Source organism: Rhinopithecus roxellana, chromosome 13 (assembly GCF_007565055.1).
Source record: "Rhinopithecus roxellana isolate Shanxi Qingling chromosome 13, ASM756505v1, whole genome shotgun sequence".
Taxonomy (NCBI): Eukaryota; Metazoa; Chordata; class Mammalia; order Primates; family Cercopithecidae; genus Rhinopithecus; species Rhinopithecus roxellana.
The window spans coordinates 47,931,284-47,954,729 of record NC_044561.1 but is presented as its reverse complement, the minus strand read 5'-3'; the positions used below and the strand labels follow the sequence as shown (position 1 = coordinate 47,954,729).

The following is a 23,446-nucleotide window of genomic DNA, read 5'->3' as shown; positions in this document are numbered from 1 at the left end:
AGTTTTTCATTAAAATGCATACCTTAGATTATAATATTGTAATGCCCTGTATAGCTAGGTACCACATTTAAGAGTGGAACGTCTTACAAAGTTATCTCATTTTCACATTCTCTGTTCATTTGTTTACTCAGTCCACACGTATTTATGTAGTACCTTTATGCCAGATATAGCTGGGTGCTGGAGATTCGACAGCTGTGGTTCTTTCCTTTCCAGAACTCATAGCTTATTGGGTGTTACATACAAGTAAGCAGGCACTCATAATAAAGTGACATAAATGTGATAATGAATGGTTTTGTGGTAGCTTATGGGAAAGGTACTTAACCTGGATTTAGAAAGTTGGGCAAGGTTTCCCAGAGGAATTGAAATTTAAGTTGAGAATCCAAAGACTCAGGGAGAATGGGATTAACACTATAGAGGAGTGATCCAAGAAGAAAGCATGTGCACAGCCCAAGCCAGGAGAAAGAGGATCCACATGGATTATGCAGGGACGTTTGTGAGGGAGTAAATGAAGAAAATAAATGCAGAGAGAGAAGTAGGTACGGGATGGAAGATGAATTTTGTTTTGGATATGTTGAATTTGAGATGTTCGTGGAGTCAATCAACCATGAGTCTGGTGCTCAGGAGAGAGCTCTGGAGTCAAGGAAGCTCTAATGACCTGCAAAGTGATGGGTATTTATTAATATAACTTTGGCCAATAGGATTATAATGAGACAGAAGAGAATAAATTGAATATGGAGAAATATAGTCCTGGGATTGAGTATGTGGAAATATAGAGTTTAAATATAGACAGAAGAGGGCTGCCCATGAAAAGAAAATGAGAAGAAACAATGTCAATTGTTTAGAAATCTCAAAGAGCCAAGAGAAATTCATGGCTTAAAAATTAAGGAAAGAGGCCGGGCGCGGTGGCTTAAGCCTGTAATCCCAGCACTTTGGGAGGCCGAGACGGGCGGATCACGAGGTCAGGAGATCGAGACCATCCTGGCTAACACGGTGAAACCCCGTCTCTACTAAAAAAAAAAAATACAAAAAACTAGCCGGGCAAGGTGGCGGGCGCCTGTAGTCCCAGCTACTCGGGAGGCTGAGGCAGGAGAATGGCGTAAACCCGGGAGGCAGAGCTTGCAGTGAGCCGAGATTGTGCCACTGCACTCCAGCCTGGGCGACAGAGCGAGACTCCGTCTCTAAAAAAAAAAAAAAAAATTAAGGAAAGAAAATGGAGCATGGAAGGGGAGTAGTCAGTGATGTCTTGTGCCACAGAAAGATTAGAAGAAATGAGGATGGAAACGTGTCCTTCTGATTTAATAACAGGAAGGGAAGCTGTTATTGACATTTCATGAGAATGATCTCAGGAGTGGTGAAGCCAGATGGTGGTAAATTGGTATGGATGGAACATGAAGAAGTGGAGAAAAGGGTCTGTAGACAACTCTTTAAGGAAGTTTGGGGGAAAAGAGAAGAGGGCAATTGCTCTAGGAAGATTGGAGGTCCTAGGGTGGTGTTTCTGGATGGGAGAGGCTTGAGAATGCACAGTGCTAATGGAAGTACAGGAGAAAGGGCTGATGGTTTGGGAGAAGGGCACAGCAGAATAGTAGAGCAGTGTCACTGAGAAAACTAGGCTGGGTAGGGTCCGTTTGTTCCATCCTCAAATACCCAAGTGACAGCCATGTAATGAGACTCCAGCTTGGGGGCAGGCTGTTGAAGCAGGGGTTCCCATCTTAAGACTTCTCTCTTCTCTGTGAAGTGTTGAAGTTATCTGCAGGAGTGGGACAGCCCACAGTTTCAGGAGGGTTGAGGAATTTTTCAGTAAAGCTCCTGAAGAGCAAAGGGTGAGGGGAAGAGCAAACCAGGAAATCATGGAATTGCCAGGCACTTTAGGAGCCCAGAAGAGACTGAAAAGCATAATTTCTTTTTTTTTTTTTTTTTTGAGACGGAGTCTCGCTCTGTCGCCCAGGCTGGAGTGCAGTGGCGTGATCTCGGCTCACTGCAAGCTCCGCCTCCCGGGTTTACGCCATTCTCCTGCCTTAGCCTCCCGAGTAGCTGGGACTATAGGCGCCCGCCATCTCACCCGGCTAATTTTTTGTATTTTTTAGTAGAGACGGGGTTTCACCGTGTTAGCCAGGATGGTCTCGATCTCCTGACCTCGTGATCCACCCATCTCGGCCTCCCAAAGTGCTGGGATTACAGGCTTGAGCCACTGCGCCCGGCCAAGAAAAGCATAATTTCAAATGTGACTGCAGTTGTCAGGACTGGGTGGTTTTCTTTAGCAGAGGCAGTCAGCAGTCCAAGTGCTACCACAGAAAGATTAAACAGGGGAATCAGTGCAGGGATGGGGTTGTGTCAAGCACGTGCAATGGAAGAAGAGCAAAGTAGGGTGATGTTTGAGATGGAAAACCATAGAATCTGAAGTAGGTACAGAAGAAAGCAGAATCAGATGGAGGTAAAAGTTAAAGGGATCAAGCCCTGGCTTCTGAAAAAATCAAAAGAAGAAAGAGTAGCCAAGGGAGAGAACTGAAAAGCTGGGAGGCCAAAGTCAGAATGAAACTTTTGCATTTATTATTTCAGAGGAGTGCAGTTCTGAGGGTTGTGGGTTAGGAGTGGAGGTGAATGTCAGTAAGGATAGGACCAAGGCATTTTGTTATTGAATGAGTTGTCCACATGGACTTTGATGCCACACAGAAAGATGGTGCGGGACTTGACTTACAGTCTTGCTCTCTGCTTAGTCCTCAATGAGTGGGTTCAGGAGATGGAAGAATGGACGTTGGAGATGACTATAGCAAGTGGGGGTAGAGGGTGTTACATAAATTCCTGATGGCATAGCCTCAGAGCAGTAGGACTTTTTGTTCAGGGTTGGAAGACTAATGTTCTGGAATGGCAGGTTGCAAGGGTTACTTTGACCCCACTTTCCTACCCAGAAGTAAATAGAGATGAGGAGACCCTGGGGGAGAACCAGTGTTTACTTAAAGCAAAGAGGGTCTTTGTGGGGTGAGGGTGGCAGGGAGGAGCCTTCTGGGGGAAGGCTGTGTGGCTCCTGAGAGCTTGTTGACTCTAAGGCTGGACCTGGGTTGGGCAAGGGAGTGGGGCAGTTCCACAGAGCACAGTAGACAGGTTTGGAAGGAGAGCAGGAAACTTGAGTTGGCTTGTACTGGGAGAAGCTGCGCTGGGGCATATTGATAGCCCATTGGGTCACCCCAGCTCCAAGTGGTTGGTCACCTGGCATCTTATTGCTCAGAGACAATAGATACCTTTACATCTTCTGAAACAGCATTTCTACTAATTCTGGTTTTATACACGCCTTCACGCTTAATCCATGTGTGTTTGCAATGTCATAATGTTCATATTTGTTTTGTGTATTTTAACTCTTTAAAACCTAAGGTGAAACAAAATCTCTGAGCAAGTTAAAATGGAGTTATCTCTGATCAAGCCTGTTTTTCCTTAGGTGATGTTGATGACTATAGTGCTGAAGTGGAGGAACTTCTTCCTCAGCATCTCCAGCCCTCTTCAAGTTCCGGCCTTGGTACTTCCCCCAGCTCTTCACCCCGAACTAGTCCCTGCCAGTCACCTACGATATCAGAGGGTCCTGTACCTTCCCTTCCCATCAGACCAAGCCGAGCACCGTCAAGAACTCCTGGGCCTCCCAGTGCACAGAGTATGCATTTTATTTGAAAGTTTGGTATGGCTTCCTGTAGCCAATGTGCTTGATGTTGGAGAGTCATCGTTTAAGTTTTATACCTCGGTGCTAAAGTGCACCCTGTTTTCTCCGGTACAGAAGAGGAAAACTTGTAGATGATTAGCTCTCAGTGGAAAGGAAATTTGTTATAACTGTCGCTAGATGAAAATTGTTCTTAATCTTTTTTCTATGTGGTTTGGTTTGTCTGTGTCTTAAACAACTGATGATTTTCTGTGGTATGAACCCATAAGTATTTGGGCTTTTTCTTCTCTCTCCTGGCCAGACTGCAAAATGACTTAACTCAAACAATACTTTGTGCCATATCAGGGCCACTTAGTAAATTAGCTTTCAGCACCTGAGGCCTAGGTAAGAAGTCAGCAGGAGGTAGCATTATTGCTGCCATGGTACCAGAGGGCAGTTTAATGGTAGACTGCTTTTGTTATTCATACTGAAAATACATGCCCTTTTTTTATACCATTGTGCACATTCGATAGAACATTACACATATATATATTACCTTCTGTCAACAGCTACTTGGAACCCGATCTTCTTACCTCCTTTGTGCTTTTTAGGTTCTCCTATTGACGCGCAGCCAGCAATGCCGCTGCCGCAGAAAGACCCCGCCCAACCCTTGGAGCCCAAGCGGCCGCCACCGCCCCGCCCTGTTGCCCCTCCCACACGCCCGGCTCCCCCACAGAGACCTCCTCCGCCTTCAGGTGAAAACCTTTTTTTTCCATTTCTGCTAGATGTAAAATTCTTCACTCTGTTTTGCATGTTTTCCAATCTCTAGCTTCTGGATTTTACTGGGTTTTTTTTTTCTATCATTGTTGCTATTTCTTAGCTTTTCTCTAAAGAACATCGTAGTCGCAACAGACACGGTAGAGTGTTTGCAGAGTAGATTCCTCTAAGGTGTTTTCTTTTCTTTTCTTTTCTTTTTTTTTTTTTTTTTTGAGACGGAGTCTCGCTCTGTCGCCCAGGCTGGAGTGCAGTGGCCGGATCTCAGCTCACTGCAAGCTCCGCCTCCCGGGTTTACACCATTCTCCTGCCTCAGCCTCCGGAGTAGCTGGGACTAGAGGCGCCCGCCACGTCGCCCGGCTAGTTTTTTTTGTTTGTTTGTTTTTTTGAGACGGAGTCTCGCTCTGTCACCCAGGCTGGAGTGCTGTGGCCGGATCTCAGCTCACTGCGGATCTCAGCTCACTGCAAGCTCCATCTCCCGGGTTCACGCCATTCTCCTGCCTCAGCCTCCCGGGTAGCTGGGACTACAGGCGCCGCCACGTCACCCGGCTAGTTTTTTGTAGTTTTTAGTAGAGACGGGGTTCACCGTGTTAGCCAGGATGGTCTCGATCTCCTGACCTCGTGGTCTGCCCGTCTCGGCCTCCCAAAGTGCTGGGATTACAGGCTTGAGCCACCGCGCCCGGCCCCCTCTAAGGTGTTTTCACAGCTGCCTTTAGCTGCCTTCTCACCAGCCAGCCAGAGAAGTTTATTTTGTTTTTGCTAATTTGATCTAGTTACGCATGTAAACTGTTCTTAGGTAAAATTAGGTTTAATTTTTTTCAAAATCCTCATTTCTGGATGACTTATAAGCATGAAATCATTAAAATATGCTAATTTCTGTAAAATGTATAATTAAAACTGGAGAGCATACGTATTAATGTACAATTGTATATATTTGTTTAATGTTCTTTTAAATTAAATATAGTGCTGTTACTTCAATTATAAGCATATGCATTGAATAATAGTTTTTGTAATACCTAGGTAATATGTAATTCCTGCATGATACGTGACATCACGGATACTATAGCAATCTTTGACATTTCACTTCTGTATTTAATGTCATTTCCTTTCTACTGCCTATTTTCTTATGAACTATAAGGGGCCAGGAGTCCTGCACCCGCTAGAAAGGAATTTGGAGGTAAACATTTACATTTGTTAGCATGTGTGAATCGTGGTTCATTAATGTTTTGGAGCTTGATCCCTACAACTGAAAGACATTTTAGGTTTGCTTGATAAAAGTCAAAATGAATGACATTCCAGTCTAAAACTAATCCACAAACAAAACTAATAAAGGCTTTCATTTCCCAGATAGGCTGGGATTGTTCAGGCCTAATAATTTTTTAAAAAATAAATGTGGTCGATTCATTTACAAAGATTTAATACCTAAAAGTTATATTAATTTTAAAAGTCACTCAGGTACAGTAAATACAGAACATTTCCCAAGTATTTGATTAGTGATACATTTATTTTCTAGTGGAAAAGCTTGTGGATTAGCAAAGAACTGTATGATTTTCTTTTCATTTCTTCTTAAGGAAATTTTTATTCACAATGGGTCACTTTTTGTTTGAAGTATAGTTTATTTGGTTTACATGAAAACTCACAGAGCTCAGTTGGAGTTATACATTTGACAAGTTTATTTATTCTAATTCTCAAGAAAAGATGAGGTGAGTTTTCACAATTCCTCAGAAGAATTTTTACAAATCCAATGTTGCTAAGGCTTACTGTGCATGTGTAGCTGGTCTGTTTCTATTGTAGCTTGCCTAGTGACATGACTGAGTGATTCAGGTCTTCCTACAGACCGACTTTGCCTGTGTGTAGATCTTAATGACTGCGTGTGATAAGAATAGCTCAATTATTTCAGCATTACAGCTTCTGCCAAGTACAGCTAAGTGATCATTTTTCCATTGACCTACAGAAAACATTTAATTTTTCCTTTTTCAAGTTCCTGCTTTTATAGAAAACATTTAATTGTTTCCTTTTCAAGCTCCTGCTTTTTTTAAAATTTCCATGATAATTTTTGCTTATATTCTGCTTTAATTAGGAAAACATCCTGTAAAAAAATAAATTTAAAATGAATCTGTCATAAGTTATATTAGCAAACCAGTAGATTACAGTGAAATCTGTCTTAATTTTAAAAATTGCTCCCCTTCATAATTCTTTTGTAAGCAGTGTTTGCAACATGTTTTTTCATCCTGTAACCAATAATTCCTTTACGTAATTATAGTACATTAGAGTTTTTAATATTAATGCATCAAAAACTAACTTCAAAAGACTTACGTAGTCTCAGAAATTTATGATTTCTTTCCTTTTGACTATCAAATATCAGAGTTTTTACTTGCTCTGGATATAAAGAGTAAGATGATTTTTAAATAAAGCAAAGGGCCTCATCAAACATATTTTTAAATTCCCTACTGGTAGTAATTGTATATATAAAAAGAAAACTGTCGTCCTGTTTCTACTCTTCTGTTGGAGTAAAGGGAGGATTCAGGTTTGAGCCAAGCATCTGAAGTCACTTTGGTTTGTATTGATATCTTTGAAGAAATTTAAAGCAATAAAAGAGCCCTTTTGCAAAAGTGAGTTTTTACTATGGAGATTGTCTTGTGTGCCTGCCTTTCATTCTGTGATGTGGGCCCTGAACAATATATAGCTTCTGTTCTTTCTCTAAAAAGGTATTGGAGCCCCTCCCAGTCCTGGGGTAGCTAGGAGAGAGATGGAAGGTAACAAGACTCTTGCATTATAGAAATGGTTCTCTCATTTTATTTCTCAGTGTCAGTGCCCCACCCCCCAGTGTTTACAGGCATACTAAATCTTTTCTTGGTCCAGCTGTAAACTTCTCTTTCCCCTCCTTATGTATATCTTGTATTTTTTCCTCTCTTCATTCTATGTCACCTATAGTTTCTAATGGATATCCATTTAATTTCCCTGAGATCCTTAGTGTTGTTTGTACTCTGTTTCATATATAGTTTATGTATGTCCAGGTTGTGAAATTACTGTTTAAGAATGTCTTCAAAATTCTTTTCAGAATAAGTAAAATATTTAGAAATGTACTTTACTAATCTGAAGTTTTAAAAATTAATGATTATAATTAAACCCTATTAATTCAGATCCAAGAATATAGTATTTTGTAGTTGATTTCAGAACATAGCTGTTTTATAGATTAGCACTGAGCCAGATTTGTTTAAAAGACCTTTAAGACTAGTGGCCATTTGTTATGATTTTAGTTATTAAAAGGCTGATATATTTCTTATAACAATTGTACTTGAATTTCTTTACAAAAAGGAGAGTTTATCTAAGATGCTGCCCTTGATAGTCACTCCTACTCCTTTTGGCCCCAAGAGTAATTTATTTCATTTTTTCCTTAAGCTACCATTCTAATGAGTTTGAACATATTTTTAACACTATCTTCCATAAGGCAGATATTTGGTAATAACATATGCCTGTCTTCTGTCTTAATGATGGGATTTTGTTATAGAAATCCAAAAGATCTCATCATAAGATAGCCTTATCCACAATGACATCCACAGTGTGAAGCCCTAAAGGAGTGCTACTAGGAGCCTCTTGTGTAATTTGACAAATGCAGTCCTGTCTGTTGCTCAGGAGCCACTTGTCTGCCAGACTCGAAGGGGCAGCAGTGCCACATCTTGTGACCATTCACACAGCTGACTGTATGTTTTCAGGGTTCACAAAAGAGAGCTCTATGGGGAGTGCTACCCTAAAAGTGGCCCCATGAGTGAGATATCAAACTAAAGTCACCACTTGTCTCCCATGAAGGTCTCTCTAAATATTGTAATTTTTCTCTCTTTTGGAGTATTTCATTCAGGACTGGTAATCCAAACCCTTCATCATTATCCAAAGCCCCAATTTCTGCTGGTAATGAAGCAGAACAGCAAGCTGATGTTATGCAATATTGCTTAATTGTTAACTTGCAACTAATTGTTTTTTTCCCTTCTTGCTTCAAAGCACCCAAAAGCCCTGGAACAACACGGAAAGATAACATAGGTAAAAACACTTGAATGTAGCTATTCACCCTCAAAACTGGACCATGAAATAGACACTTGGAATATAAGTACATGGTTTCTGTTTTATTGTTTTAAACTTAAATATATGATGTCTTTGTTCCAGGACGCAGTCAGCCTTCACCTCAAGCAGGACTTGCAGGCCCAGGACCTGCTGGATACAGTACAGCCAGACCGGTAGGTAAGACCTTGCCTGGAGCCAAGGGGTCTGGGTTTTAAGTCCTGTTTACTACTAGTCAGTTCTGTTACCTTGGAGAAATCATGTGACCCTTCAAGGCCTCAGTTTCCTCAGCTCTAAAATGAGGGGATCGCACTTGATGATTGCCCAACTCTAACATTATTTTAACGCACTCTTCAAAAATAACCAACGCCACTATTTGGATAAAAGTGATAGACTTAAAACAATTATGGTCACTAAGTAAATATCTGAAGAGTCTCAGTATATGAGGAGATGATGGATTTGGGCAGCTTTTTATCATTTTACCTGAGTAATGAAGATATAAAGTAATCCTTCATTAAAAAAGGATTTTAATTACATTTCAGGAAAAAAATGATAAATACAGTATAGTAAAACTGGTTCTAAAGGTTTTTTTCTCTTTTTGGTTTTTTTCTTGATCAGATTCATCATATTCCGTAAAGATATTAGAAATAGGAGGGTTGATGGTGTTGCAGGATTTTTCTCTACCTGATGAATGTGTCTTTTCTGTATGTTTATATGTTCTCTTATACACATAGGTTTTTTATTATTTGAAAACTTTCTCTGGACTGTAACAGGTAATCAAGAACAGAGAGAGCAAATAAAAACCAGTAAGCAGTAACTTAGGCTAATCCAGTAGAACTTGGGACTACTGAGAGGCCCATATCTGAAGAGTAGGAAACTGAGAGCTGTTACTATACCTAGAAATTAAGATTATTAAGATTGTGAGAACTGAAAAAACTACTTCCTATGAACATAGAAGTTTTTTGTCTTTTCCGTTGTAGCTGTCCGCTTAATAATTTGAAGGTTCTTTTTTATGTGTAATATTCAAATATTTATCCTCCTTTTTTCAAAAAAAGAAATTTGCCATTCACTGATTCCATTACCACACTGGGCACAAGAACTTTCTTTATTCTGTTGAATACCGTAAGTACAGGAAAAGAAAGTCAAGATTTTTGTGAGTTTAAAAGTTCATATTTTGCTTAAAATAAATATTGTTAGCTTAGATCCTTCAGCAAACATATGAAAATAGAAAAAATATTTTTCACTGATGAGTCTTTTCAGTGTATTTATTTTGGAATATTGAGTTAGTCATTCAAAAGTTGTACTTCTGTGTTTAAAAAAAAAATATGTGGCTGGGTGGCAGTGGCATGCACCTGTAGTCCTAGCTACTCAGGAGACTACAGTGGAAAGATTGCTTGAGCCCAGGAGTTCAAGTCTAGCTGGAGCAACATAGCAAGACCCCATCTCTTAAAAAACAAATCTCGGCCTGGTGCAGTGGCTCACACCTGTGGTCCCAGCACTTTGGGAGGCTGAGGCAGGTGGATCACGAGGTCAGGAGATTGAGACCATCCTGGCCAACATGGTGAAACCCCATCTCTACTGAAAATACAAAAAATTAGCCAGGTGTGGTGGTGGGCACCTGCAGTCCCGGCTACTCAGGAGGCTGAGGCAGGAAAATGACCAGAACCTAGGAGGCGGAGGTTGCAGTGAGCAGAGATTGTGTCACTGCACTCCAGCCTGGCCACAGAGTGAGACTCCATCTCAAAAAAAAAAAAAAACAACAACAAATCTCAGGGTTTTTTTTTTTCCCCCAAAGTCTCCTAGTTGCTCAGGTATATATCTCTCTGTCTCCTTGTGTATTTTAAAATCATCCCAGTTTTTTCCATGAAGACAGCATTGCACATGGTTAAGAACCCTAGCCCCACAGCTAGTCAGACCTGAGTTTGGATCCTGGCTCTGCTTTCTGTGTGGCTTTGGGCAAGTTGTATACATTTCTTCATCTTAATTTAAAATAGAGATGATAAAATAATACCTACTTCTGAGGGATATTTTGAAGATGAAATGGAAATGCCTATACAGTGCTTAATTAACGTAATGTCTGGCAGATAGTAAACAGTCAGAAGTAAACAGGAAGATTTTAAAATTCATCACTATATGGATTCAGGTAGAGAACCCTTAAAATGACAAGATAGGGACTAATACCATAGAAGAAAGTAAATGAGATGCAAAAGCAAATGTTTTCACAGAATTTTACCTGTGGAAGGTAAGTAAATGTCTCAAGTGTATGTTTCCCATCTGTAGATGATTCCTCCTCGTGCTGGAGTTATCAGTGCCCCACAGAGCCATGCGCGGGCATCTGCTGGAAGACTGACTCCTGAAAGCCAAAGCAAAACATCAGAAACATCGAAAGGTAGATACTCTTTGGGAGGCTGAGGCAGGAGGACCGCTTGAGCCCAGGAATTTGAGACCTGCCTGGGCAACATAGTGAGACCCCGTCTGTAAAAAACTAAAAAACTCTTAAAATTAGCCAGGTGTGATGGCACATGCCTGTGGTGCCAGCTACTCAGGTGGCTGAGGTGGGAGGATCACTTGAACCCGGGAGGTTGAGCTTGTGGTAAGCCGTGATCATGCCACTGCACTCCAGCCTGGGCAAAAGAACAAGACCCTGTCTCAAAAACCAAAAATCTTTAAAAATTGAGAGAAAAGAAAGGTAGATACTATATTAGAAATACTATAGTGGTTTTGTTGTGTATTTTTCTCTTTTTCCTTCTGTCATCTCCCACCTTCTACAACGTATTCAAATAGATACATGCTTCCTTCATTATACCACAAGAAATGGGGCTACTTATTGGGGGAAGAAATAACTAGAATATTCTCCTAACATTTCACCAAAGAAGGAAAAAAACGTGGTTTTCTAGAATACACCTAACGTCTGACAACCACTGGTTTTTCAGGTTCAACTTTCCTTCCTGAACCACTGAAGCCTCAGGCTGCTTTTCCTCCACAGTCTTCTTTGGCCCCGCCTGCTCAAAGGTTGCAGGAGCCTCTTGTCCCTATGGCAGCACCTATGCCTCAGTCTGGCCCCCAGCCAAATTTGGAAACCCCACCACAACCACCACCTCGAAGCAGGTCATCCCATAGCTTGCCTTCAGAAGCTTCCTCACAACCGCAAGTAAGTCTCATTTGTTACACAAAATATTATCTTTGATGCATATGGTTTAGTCTTTGAACATACCTATTTTAATTATTGTCTATTATAAGAAGTAAAAGACGAGTTTTAATTTTCTTTTTATATTTTGTTATACATATATATATATAAATTTGTTTGTTGTTGTTGTTGTTTCCTTTTTCAGACAAAGTCTCGTTCTGTTGCCTGGGCTGGAGTGAAGTAGCGTGATCTTGGCTCACTGCAACCTCTGCCTCCCGGGTTCAAGCGATTCTCCTGCCTCAGCCTCCTGAGTAGCTGGGATTACAGGTGCTTGCCACCATGCCCGGCTAATTTTTGTATTTTTAGTAGAGACAGGGTTTCACCATATTGGCCAGGCTGGTCTTGAACTCCTGACTTCAGGCAATCTGCCCACTTGGCCTCCCAAAGTGCTGAGATTACAGGTGTGAGCCACTGTGCCCAGCCTACTGTGAATTTTCAAAGTGATCTTTCCTTAAAGTATCTCATTACACTCTTCTGAAAAACCTGTGAGATGAGTGAACCCTAACACTTTGGAAGGCCGAGGTGGGCAGATCCCTTGAGCCTGGGAGTTCAAGACCAGCCTGGGCAACACAGTGAAACCTTGTCTCTACAAATTAAAGAACCATCCAGGTATTGTGCCATGCACCTGTGGTCCTGGCTACTTGGGAGGCTGAGGTGGGAGGATTACTTGAGCCCAGGAGGTCGAGGCTGCAGTGAGCCATGATTGCTCTACTGCATTCCAGCCTGGTGACACAGTGAGACCCTGTACCTCCAAAAATAATAAATAAATAAAAAGTCATCTTTTACACTTTGGAAAGATCTGAAATACAGAAATAATATGCATTGGCCATGTCCCTTAAGCACATTTATAAGTAATAGTTAACATTTATTTTTACAAATATATGGGTATTTCCAGCTAGTTGGTAGAAGTGAACAGTTTCTTAAGTGTCTACAGAGTGAAAACAGATGTTAAAGTAAATATGACTCAATACAATATGAATAATGTTAGCAGTTAGCATTTATTAAGTCACATTTGTAAAAGTTGAAGGATATATAATACAGAAAAATAAATGTTCTTCTAAGCTGGTTAATACCAAAAAGCATGCTACATTTTTTTAGTTTAGAAAATTGAGGATGAAGTCTGGGAGCAGAGGCCCATGCCTGTAATCCCAGCACTTTGGGAGGCCACAGTGGGTGGATTGCCTGAGGTCAGGAATTCAAGACCAGCCTGACCAATATGGTGAAACCCTGTCTCTACTAAAAATACAAAAATTACCCAGGCGTGGTGGTGTGCGCCTGTAGTCCCAGCTGCTCGGGAGGCTGAGACAGGAGAATTGCTTGAACCCAGGAGGTGGAGGTTGCAGTGAGCTGAGATTGCACCACCGCACTCCAGCCTGGGCGACAGAGCAAGACCCCATCTCAAAAAAAAAAAAAGAAAAGAAAAAAAAATTGAGGATGCTGAAAATATATAATAATGGCAGAACTCCTTCAAAGAATGGTTTTTTTTTTCTGCTAATCCATTTTTAGCCAATAGTGATTTTTTTCCTTATTTTCTTGTAATGTATACAATTGTAGTCTTTAAAATGTAATTGAAGGGCAAAAAACTTTTTTAGCTAGCCACTCTGAGCTTTCTAGGACTGCTTTAGGACATCCATCTCATTGTAGATGTGTGCCATAATTACTAAAACTCTGATGGTTTAAGTGTCCTTAAACCAATAAGAAAGCAGATAAAGTACTCTGAAAAACTTCCGGAAGTGCATACTGTCAGCTGAGATTGTAGTTAGCATTATAAAATCATCTTAAGACACGTATCATTTTCACAGAAAACTTTCCATTGTTTTGATTTATGTTTTTCATTGAAGTGAGTATAGCGATTTGGTGGCCGACACACATGCTTTGTGTGTGCGCCCTTAGATTGTGTTCTTGAATCTTGTGGTTGTCAGTTCATCAAAAAGACAAAGATATTTGTTTCAAATCCTGAAGTATCTTTTTGCCTCTGTCATTGATATCAAACTCCTTAATATTAGATACACAGACACACCTTTCGTGGGGGGGGGGGTCTTGTTGACATGCAAAGTGTCATTGTGAGGGATCACAAAGTGGTTATAGTTTCCTCCAGGGAATGCCCAATGCTGGGGGACCAGGAGGGAGGTGAGGAGGAGTGTTTTTATCTTTTTGTACCTTTTGAATTTTGAACCATAAAATAATGCCTATTTTAAAAATAATAAAAAATTTTAAAAATTATTGGAAGTAGCTGTAAGTTGAAAAATATACAAGATTTTCAAACCTGATGGTGAGATTTTTAAATATGACAAATTCGATATTTTGTAATGAGATGGAATAGTTTTAGAATTGAACATTTGTTGATTTTTATAAGTCTTTACTTATCCTGTTCCAAATCTACAAGGTATTTAAAACATAATGTACATGACCCAGTTTTACTTTTTATTATTTATTCTTTGACTTTTTAATTTTGTATAGAAGAGATTCGTTTAATTTGAGTGATTATGTAACATGTCATACATCCTTTACAAAGTATAAAAAATCCTCACTTATCTATCTGACTTCCAGCATCTTAGTCATCTTTATCAGCTAAGAGCCAGAAATAAGGAAATGCAACTGGAAGTAAAGGAACTGAACTCACTGCTGTACTGTTACTATGAGACCTGGTAGAAAAATCGCAGCAATCTAGACCCATTTAATGGAGGATACAGCAACGTTATACCTCTCAGTATAAACCTATTCCTGATCTCCTATCCACTGCCAGAGCTGATACACTAAACTCTTGAGTGTTAAACTAGAGTCTCATGTTTACTAAGCAGGGAATTCTAAAGTACTTAATATATTTCAGGATGATGTCTCTGAATTGTCAAAATTAGTTTTGCTGTTTAGTAGTACGTTTAGATATTGGAGAAGATTTACCTCAAAACTGTTTTTTGAGGATACTAGATTTTTAAAAATAATGGTATATTATAGAGGGATTATGATTTCATTTTTAAACAAAGGTAAATTCCAAATTTCTTGTAAGGTGCAAGTTTCTCGTATGTTCCAACTAATATGTTATGAATTAAATTAATGATATTAAGGGTATCATTTTTCAGAAAATTTAAGTAAGATAAAACAAGCTAGATCCTGACCATTTTGTTAAAATGAATACTAATTTTCAGTGGGATGGTCTTTTTGCAAAATAGTATGTACCAAAAATGGTATCATTTTGTACCATTAAATTGCCATTTTCTCTAATAATGACATCCCTAGGCTATCCTAAGGCTGTGTCTTAGTCTGCTTGGGTTGACATAAGAAATACCATAGACTGGGTGGCTTACACAACAGAAATTTATTTTCTCACAGTTTTGGAGGCTGGAAGTCCGAGATCAGGGTGCCAGCATGGTTGAGTTCTGGTGAGGGCGCTCTTTGTGGCGTGCTGACAGCCACCTTCTCACTGTGTGTTCATGCCGTCTCATTGCATGTGGTGCCTGGAATGAGAGCAGGCACACACACTTGCACAAGCTCTCTGGTGTCTCTTCTCATAAGGACACTAATCCCATCATGGGGTCCCACCTTCATGACCTCATCTAACTCTAATTACCTCCCAATGGCCCCACCTCCAAATACCATCACACTGGGGCTTATGGAACCAACATACGCATTTGGGAGGGGAGAGCACACCAATACTCAGTCCATAACAGGTTGCTTAAAATATTTTAGAACTCTGAAATCATTTGGAGTATTATTTTTGGAATAACAAAACTGAACTGGTTAGTAATCAACCTCAGACAAAACTAAAGTCTGGACCCTAATTCAACAAAATTACAAAAGGAATTGGAATTGTCTTTTGAATTTATGTTACAACCTGCAAATATTGCTACTTTTGGATTCTGTATGTAACTTAGAAAGTATTTTGTTGACTGAATTGTTAGGGTTGCTGGTTGATCTCGGATTGTCCTCCTAACTCTTTCCTTTGATGTCTGTTTCCTTTCTCAAAGCAGGAGCAACCATCAGGGTAACAGGTATCTGACAATTTATCAATCTTACATGTATTTTCATCCGTCTCAACACATTAGATGTATGAATCTCTTCTTCATACATCTAAAGTTTCACCCATTTTTAAAACCACCTGTCTCCATTAATAAATTCTATCATACCATAAAACCTGCTTTTTCTTCTTCTTAGTATTTTGGATTTTAGGAACCATGTTGTTGTTCTTGCTAATGCTTTACCACTTTTTGCTTCATTTTTTAATGAAAATTAACAAAACTAAAAAGTGTAACTTTAAGAAAGTAAGATTTAGGTATATGAAGGCCTTTTTGGCAAAAGCAGATTGGTTCTTGGTTTTAACAATGGCATTTATGTAATTACATAAACACAAAATTCAGTATGTTTTTTAGGAAAAAATATTTTGGGGAAATATTTTTTCAAATAGTTTTAGTAGCAAGATTGTTATTGGTAAGGAAGAATTGATGGTTTAGAAAGATGAAAGTTGGCAGTATAACAGGATTATTTAAAGGGCCTTCCAACACCTTTCTCTGTAAAAATAGCACCAATTTTAATATTGTCATCACAAATCCTGCCTAGATTACATATTAATTCTAATGTGATGAATAGTGATGTGGTTGTCATTGTAATTTCAAGTCTGGGAAAAATGATCCTGATTCTATCAAATTAACATATTTTGAAATAAAAATATTCCTATATATGAAAATAAAGATATTCAAATGCATAGCAGTTATGCAGCAGGTGACTTCTAAGCTGGCAGAGCACAAAATTCTCCTCTCCTCTAATGTCTGTGTTGCGGACGCTTCTATCTGCCATAGGAGAATTTTGTCTCAGACTCAAATATTTCCATTTTATGTTAACTATAAATAGTCCAGAGATTTTTGGTAATACAGAGTTAATTTTATAATAGCTATATAAATTTCCTTTTAAGTACATTTCCACATATAGATCTACTTACCTAAGACATTTAGAATACAGTGTAAAGTCTGTGACGTGTTTTCTCTTTAATTTTGTACAAATTTATCACACTAAGTTTGAAGGAAAGTATACTTTTCCAACCAATTATAAAGCATATTCTAGGATAGCTGAATAAAACAGATACTTGAAAGTTATTCACTTAAGTCATCCACACCATTTCCTTTTACAAGTGAACATCCTTCCTTATTCTTTTTTTTTTTTTTTTTGAGACGGAGTCTCACTCTGTCGCCGAGGCTGGAGTGCAGTGGCCGGATCTCAGCTCACTGCAAGCTCCGCCTCCTGGGTTTACGCCATTCTCCTGCCTCAACCTCCCGAGTAGCTGGGACTACAGGCGCCCACCACCTCGCCTGGCTAGTTTTTTGTATTTTTTAGTAGAGACGGGGTTTCACCGTGTTAGCCAGGATGGTCTCGATCTCCTGACCTCGTGATCCGCCCGTCTCGGCCTCCCAAAGTGCTGGGATTACAGGCTTGAGCCACCGCGCCCGGCCAATCCTTCCTTATTCTTAAGCAGTAACTAGGTGTTTCATAATATGCAGTTACATTTTATTGAGACTGCTGCTGTTTTTTTCCAATATATTTCATGAAAGTATAGTTATTTTGCTTTAACAGCTATCCAAATTCCTGTTGGGCAGTGCTCATTTTTATTACATTGCCAATCTTGAACTGAATTTTTTTTTTTGCCCTGTCCTATCCAACCCTGAAGTTTTCTTAAGTTAGTATAAGTGTCCAAGTCATCTACTCTAGTTTTAAGAATTATATACATTTTTTTCAAAATTAATAATGAATGCCTGATAAGCTAATTTGCCCATGAGGCCAGAATCGTAGTTCTTTTCCTTCATCTAATCAGTTGGCTTTGCGCAGTCCCTTGGCTGTGCTCCACTCCAACCAGCTTCTTTATGGAGTAGGGACCAAGGGATTTAGGGCAAGAGTGAAGGAATTCCAAGCACTCTTCCTACTGATGACAGTTCACAGCCAACTCTGTCACATAGAAGGGACCAGGCTCCACTCTAGGCACATCTTCATTGTGGTTGTAGATTTCATAAACCAAATAGAAAATAGGACTTTTTTCCCTCTGGTTTTAAGCAATGGTTGCATTTGGTTACTAATAGTGTATCTGTTTTGGAACATTTTTACAAGACAAGAGGGTCAATTTTTTTACGGAAAGTTGCCACATTACTCAGTTTTTGATTTTTGTTTTTTGAGACGGACTTTTTGCTCTTGCCCAAGCTGGAGTGCAGTGGCGCCATCTCAGCTAACTGCAACCTCTGCCTCCCAGGTTCAAGCGATTCTCCTGCCTCAGCCTCCTGAGTAGCTGGGATTGTAGGCGTGCATCACCATGCCCAGCTAATTTTTTGTATTTTTAGTAGAGACGGGGTTTCATCATGTTCGCCAGCCTGGTCTGGAATTCCTGACCTCAGGTGATCCACCCGCCGCAGCCTCACAAAATGCAGGGATTACAGGCGTGAGCCACCGCACCCAGCCTCACATTACTCACTTTATTCAGCAAAGGAGAGCTTGCATTAAAAGTCAGCTGTGCCGGGTGTGGTGGCTCACGCCTGTAACCCTAACACTTTGGGAGGCTGAGGCAGGCAGATTGTCTGTGCTCAGGAGTTTGAGACCAGCCTGGGCAACATGGTGAAACCCCATCTCTACTAAAATACAAAAAAAAGCTGGACATGGTGGCACACGGCTGTAGTGCCAGCTACTCAGAGGCTGAGGCACAAGAATAACTTGAACCTGGGAGGTGGAAGTTGCAGTGAGCCAAAATCATGCCATTGCACTCCAGCCTGGGTGACAACACAAGATTCAGTCTCCAAAAAAAAAGCAAAGAACTCTCAAAATTTATTTTTCCAAGTAGAAGAGGGAGAGGGAAAGATGGAGTCTTCATCTTATGAATAAAATGTGCTAATAGAATTTATTTTATCTATAAAATTGAATTTCCAGAGTAACATTAATTTTAAATGAAAACATACTTAAAAGAACAATGAAACCACATCATCATCATAGATGGGTGTTGGAAATTTATTTATATAGATTCACCATAAGTTATCAGTATGGATGTCTTAAGTTCATACTGAAATGTGATAGAACTGGGCATGAACAAATTTGTTAATTCTGTACAATTCTCCTTCTTACCATTTCAAAACTTGCATGAATGAAATAAGCTCTGATTTTGAGAGATTTTAAAAATTGATTTAATTAGAAAGGATTTATTTGGAAAAGTTTTTAAAGATTGTAGCTGTTTCATCTTATTTAAACCACCAGAGTAACAAACTACACAAAGCTACTTTTTAGTTTCTAAATTTACATGCTTGCCCCTAAAAAGGGAAGAATAATTGAAACAGGAAGAATAGGGGGTATTAAAAGTAAATATAAACTGATTTTTCAGTGCTCCCTTTCTTTTGCAGGTAAAAACAAATGGAATTTCTGGTGTCAAACGAGAATCACCATTAAAGATTGACCCATTTGAAGATCTGTCATTTAATCTGCTTGCTGTATCAAAGGCTCAGCTATCTGTTCAAACGTCACCTGTTCCAACCCCAGACCCAAAGAGGTTGATTCAGTTGCCTTCTGTAACGCAAAGTAATGTTAATACTTTGAGTTCTGTAAGTTGCATGCCAACAATGCCTCCAATTCCAGCTCGGAGTCAGTCCCAGGAAAATATGCGAAGTTCTCCAAACCCATTTATTACTGGCTTGACCAAGACAAATCCTTTCAGTGACAGGACTGCTGCTCCTGGAAACCCATTTAAAGCCGAGTCTCAAGAATCAGAGGCAACTTCATGGTTCTCCAAAGAAGAGCCCGTTACTATCAATCCTTTCCCTTCTCTGCAGCCTCTCAGTCATAATGAAAGCAAGGCTTCATCTTCACTTGATGGCTTTAAGGAAAGTTTTGATCTACAGGGCCAGTCTACATTAAAAATTAGCAACCCAAAAGGATGGGTAACCTTTGAGGAAGAAGAGGACTTTGGTGTGAAAGGGAAGTCAAAGTCAGCTTGTTCAGACTTACTGGGTAATCAGCCAAGTTCATTTTCCAGCTCCAACCTGACATTGAATGATGACTGGAATAAAGGTACAAATGTCTCTTTCTGTGTGTTGCCATCAAGAAGACCTCCTCCACCTCCTGTCCCTCTGCTCCTGCCTGGCACCAGCCCTCCAGTAGATCCTTTCACGACCTTGGCCTCTAAGGCTTCGCCCACACTGGACTTTACAGAAAGATAACGCCATGCAACAGAAGACAGTGGGTATTTGCTTTTGGCAGGTAGAGCCAAGAGAATTGGGCATTCGTATTTCATTATGTGCAATAAGTCATGGTAAGTGCACTGATATCTTCACAAAACACCACTATTTGATGTGTACAGAGTTGAAATATGTGTATATTGGAAATAAGGAAAAACACTTCTCATTGTTAACTGGAGTTTTGATGTATTTCTCTTTGGATGAATAGGAGACAGTAGTAGCCATAAAAAGTGCTTAAAACTGCTTTAGAAAACAGTCCTTATTCAGAAACTTTTCAGTCAGGCTTCTGAAGAATCTCAAAAAAGCCCACCCAACTTTCAGCTGACATTTCCACCAGCCCTCTCATACTTGTTAACAATTGGTATCTATGAGTATTTACCAAAGAGCTGCCAAGGTTACAGTGAACAGAGTTTTGAAAGGCATTGCTTTAAAGGGAAAAAGCATAGGTATGTGTACATATATAATACATACAAACACATGTACTTCTGTATACATTTATATATTTTCACAATTCATAGTTTAATTTCTAGGATATAACTCAGACCAAATTATACCTAAAAGTTCCAACAAAGTCCCTTTTTCAATATCACATTACCAAAAAGATGGCTGCAATGTAATTTGGACCTTTCATCAATTTTGTTTTCAAAACTAGAATAATCTCACCACAGAATCAGAATTTTCTACCATTCCACACCCAACACCTTCAAATACACACAACCTTGTTACTTTTTACTCTAGCACCTTCATATGCTTTTCTCCAGGAGGAGGTTCTTGCCGCTGGAAACAGCCTATTTTTGTGGTCACTGTCAAGTGGATGGATATTCTAGTGCTCCCAAAAAAGCACTATGGCCTTATATGCAGGGAAGGCACATACCACCAAGTTCAAGGAGAAATATTAGAGCTAACCGTACTCTCTGCGTACATTTGAATGTACGTTGCCTGTATCCCTCCCATATTTTCTTTTTGCTGCTTTTGCTCTGGAACTTTGCTTTTAGCAGGGAAAGCAGCCGTCCCCTGAGTGCTTTGAATTGGGGATATATCCACTGTGTGTTTCTCCCCCCTCTTACGAGGCTACATAACACATCTATGATGCTGCTTTAAGTTTTTAGAGGCTATACCTCAAATTAGCTGTGGATTTTGTCTCCTGCACTGCCAATATGCAACTGATCCCGCTTTTATTAATTTTATGAAGAAGTACACAGAATTTTTACAGAATGTAGTATTTTGATATCATTAAGTAAACCAGTCAGAAAACTCCTTGAGCAATAGTTGTTTGTCAGTTTCCGTTACAATCATCTTTACCCATTAAGACTTACATTAGCGTTCCTTTTATATAAAGAGTTGTATATGTCCACCTAAATTCCTATGTCCACACTTAACCTTTAAAGATGTACATTGAGGGAATATCAAAAAATAGCGTTCATGGCTACGAACATGTAAAATGATAAAAGCACAGCAAACTGCACTGCACTTACGACATAAAGCAAATCTATTAGAAAAAAAAGCATTTTTCTAAATGCTCAAATGTTATCAAAATACTATATTTATAGAAGTAATCTTCTCTGTTAACAGCCAGGATTTGCTGTTAGAAATAACTCTTGTGAGTTTTATATTGTGCTTTTTGGAGGTTCTAATCATTTCAGCAGTAGTGTCTTTTAAACAGCAGTATTACTATAAGCAGTATGCTTCCAAATGTGAATTAACTTGTTGAAACTGTGGCTTTAACATCCATGTGACTAGTGTATATGGTATTTGCTCTCCATTAGCAAAATAATTCATTGTTAGGTAAACTTCACTAGTGCAAATTGCAGTTCTGTGAGCAATGTTTCCTATTGGATATAAACTACTGTCTAAAATATACATATCAGCAGCCCAGCCTTTATCAGGAAAATTACACTTGGCAAGTTGCTGAAAATGCACAAAGTTATGAAAGTTAAAGGTATGCTGCAAATAACTAGCCATTATTCTGTGTATTATTAAATATTTACTAGTTCTGTTAAAAGCAGAGCAGAAGTTAGACACTAAGATCTCTTTGTGAACTCTGTGTTCTCTATATTAGATTGCTGTTTATATGTAAGAATTTTATTGCTTATGTGGCATACAATATTTATAATGATAAACTTTATAGAAGTACAGTATTAAAGTCAGTGGTACACAGACATTCTGTACATATCCTGTGAAACGTGCTGTCATATGAAATAAATATATCTGTCTTTACCATGTTGACTTCTTTGTTCAAAAGGGAAGAATTTTTCTCAGCCATTTTCCTTGTAGTTTACATACACAAGTTTAGTGACGTTCAAACTAAATAAGTTTAACCCTTATTGCCGAATCAGGTATTTTAATTCAAGACCTTATTTTCATTTCTCCAGATAGTGCTTCCTCTAAAAGTAAGAAGAAAGATTTTCTGAGATTACTAATCATTATTAAAAAGTCCATGCCCAGCCTGGCCAACATGGTGAAACCCTGTCTCTACTAAAAATACAAAAAAAAATTAGCCAGGTGTGGTGGCGCAGGCCTGTAATCCCAGCTACTGGGGAGGCTGAGGCAGGAGAATGGCTACAACCTGGGAGGCAGAGGTTGCAGTGAGCCAAGATCGTGCCATTGCACTCCAGCCTGGGCGACAAGAGCGAAACTCTTTCTGGAAAAAAAAAAAAAAAAAAAAAAAAGTCCATGCACTTACTCCATAAGAGAGGCCCTAACTCAAAATAATGCTGACTTGAAAATAATACATGAAATATGCATTATTTTTCTTACCCAAAGCAGAAGGAACAACTGGGGGGCAAAAAGGAATTGGGACACAACCAGACAGAAAAAGGGACTGTCTAAAAAGACCCAAAGTAAAAGGCCAAGGCCGGGTGTGGTGGCTCATGCCTGTAATCCCAGCACTTTGGGAGGCCAAGATGGGTGGATCATGAGGTCAGGAGTTCGAAACTAGCCTGACCAACATGGTGAAACACTGTCTATGCTAAAAATACAAAAATTAACTGGGTGTGGTGGCAGGGATCTGTAATCCCAGCTACTCAGGAGGCTGAAGCAGGAGAATAGCTTGAATTTGGCAGGCGGGGGTTGCAGTGAGCTGAGACCACGCCACTGCTCTTCATCCTGGGGGACAGAGGGAGACTCTGCCTCAAAAAAACAAAAAGAGGCCAAGGCTAGGCAAGGTGCAATGGCTCATTCCTGTACTCCCAGCATATTGGGAGGCTAAGGCAGGAGGATTGCTTGAGCTCAGGAGTTCGAGACCAGCCTGGACAACATAGACTTTATATCTGGTAAAAATCAAAAAAACTAGCTGGGCATGGTGGTGCATCCTTGTAGTCCCAACTACTTAGAAGGTTGAGGTGGGGCATCACTTGAGCCCAGGAGATCGAGGCTGCAGTGAGTGAGCTATGATCACACAACCACACTCCAGCCTGGGCGTCGGACTAAGACCCTATCTCATAAAAATAAAAAATTAAAAATAAAAAGGCCAAGGCTAGTGTTGCCTTTTTTCAGACCTATCTGGTTGATATTTGAAATTCTTAATTCTTAATGTTCATTAACCTTATATTAAGAAGTTACAGAATTATTGCCTTAAAAAAACCATTTTAAGATACTTGTAGGTTAATATGGAGT

At 39.6% G+C, this 23,446-nt stretch overlaps 1 protein-coding gene across 8 annotated transcripts in view; it reads left to right on the top strand.

The window, feature by feature from the left end:
* The window catches only part of SYNJ1 (synaptojanin 1), a 103,715-nt gene extending 81,662 nt beyond the window's left edge, over positions 1-22,053 (top strand). For 4 of the 8 annotated variants that reach the window (XM_030914173.1, XM_030914178.1, XM_030914175.1 and 1 more), the window contains 9 exons: positions 3,431-3,640; positions 4,234-4,377; positions 5,535-5,573; positions 7,105-7,152; positions 8,396-8,434; positions 8,558-8,628; positions 10,733-10,841; positions 11,386-11,603; positions 19,001-22,053. In XM_030914173.1, the coding sequence (XP_030770033.1) occupies positions 3,431-3,640; positions 4,234-4,377; positions 5,535-5,573; positions 7,105-7,152; positions 8,396-8,434; positions 8,558-8,628; positions 10,733-10,841; positions 11,386-11,603; positions 19,001-19,813 (1,691 nt within the window). In that variant the 3' untranslated portion in view covers positions 19,814-22,053. The remainder of the gene's footprint in view (positions 1-3,430; positions 3,641-4,233; positions 4,378-5,534; positions 5,574-7,104; positions 7,153-8,395; positions 8,435-8,557; positions 8,629-10,732; positions 10,842-11,385; positions 11,604-19,000) is intronic. The other 4 variants (XM_030914176.1, XM_030914177.1, XM_030914180.1 and 1 more) reach the window with 3 other exon arrangements.
* The last annotated feature ends 1,393 nt before the right edge of the window (positions 22,054-23,446 follow it).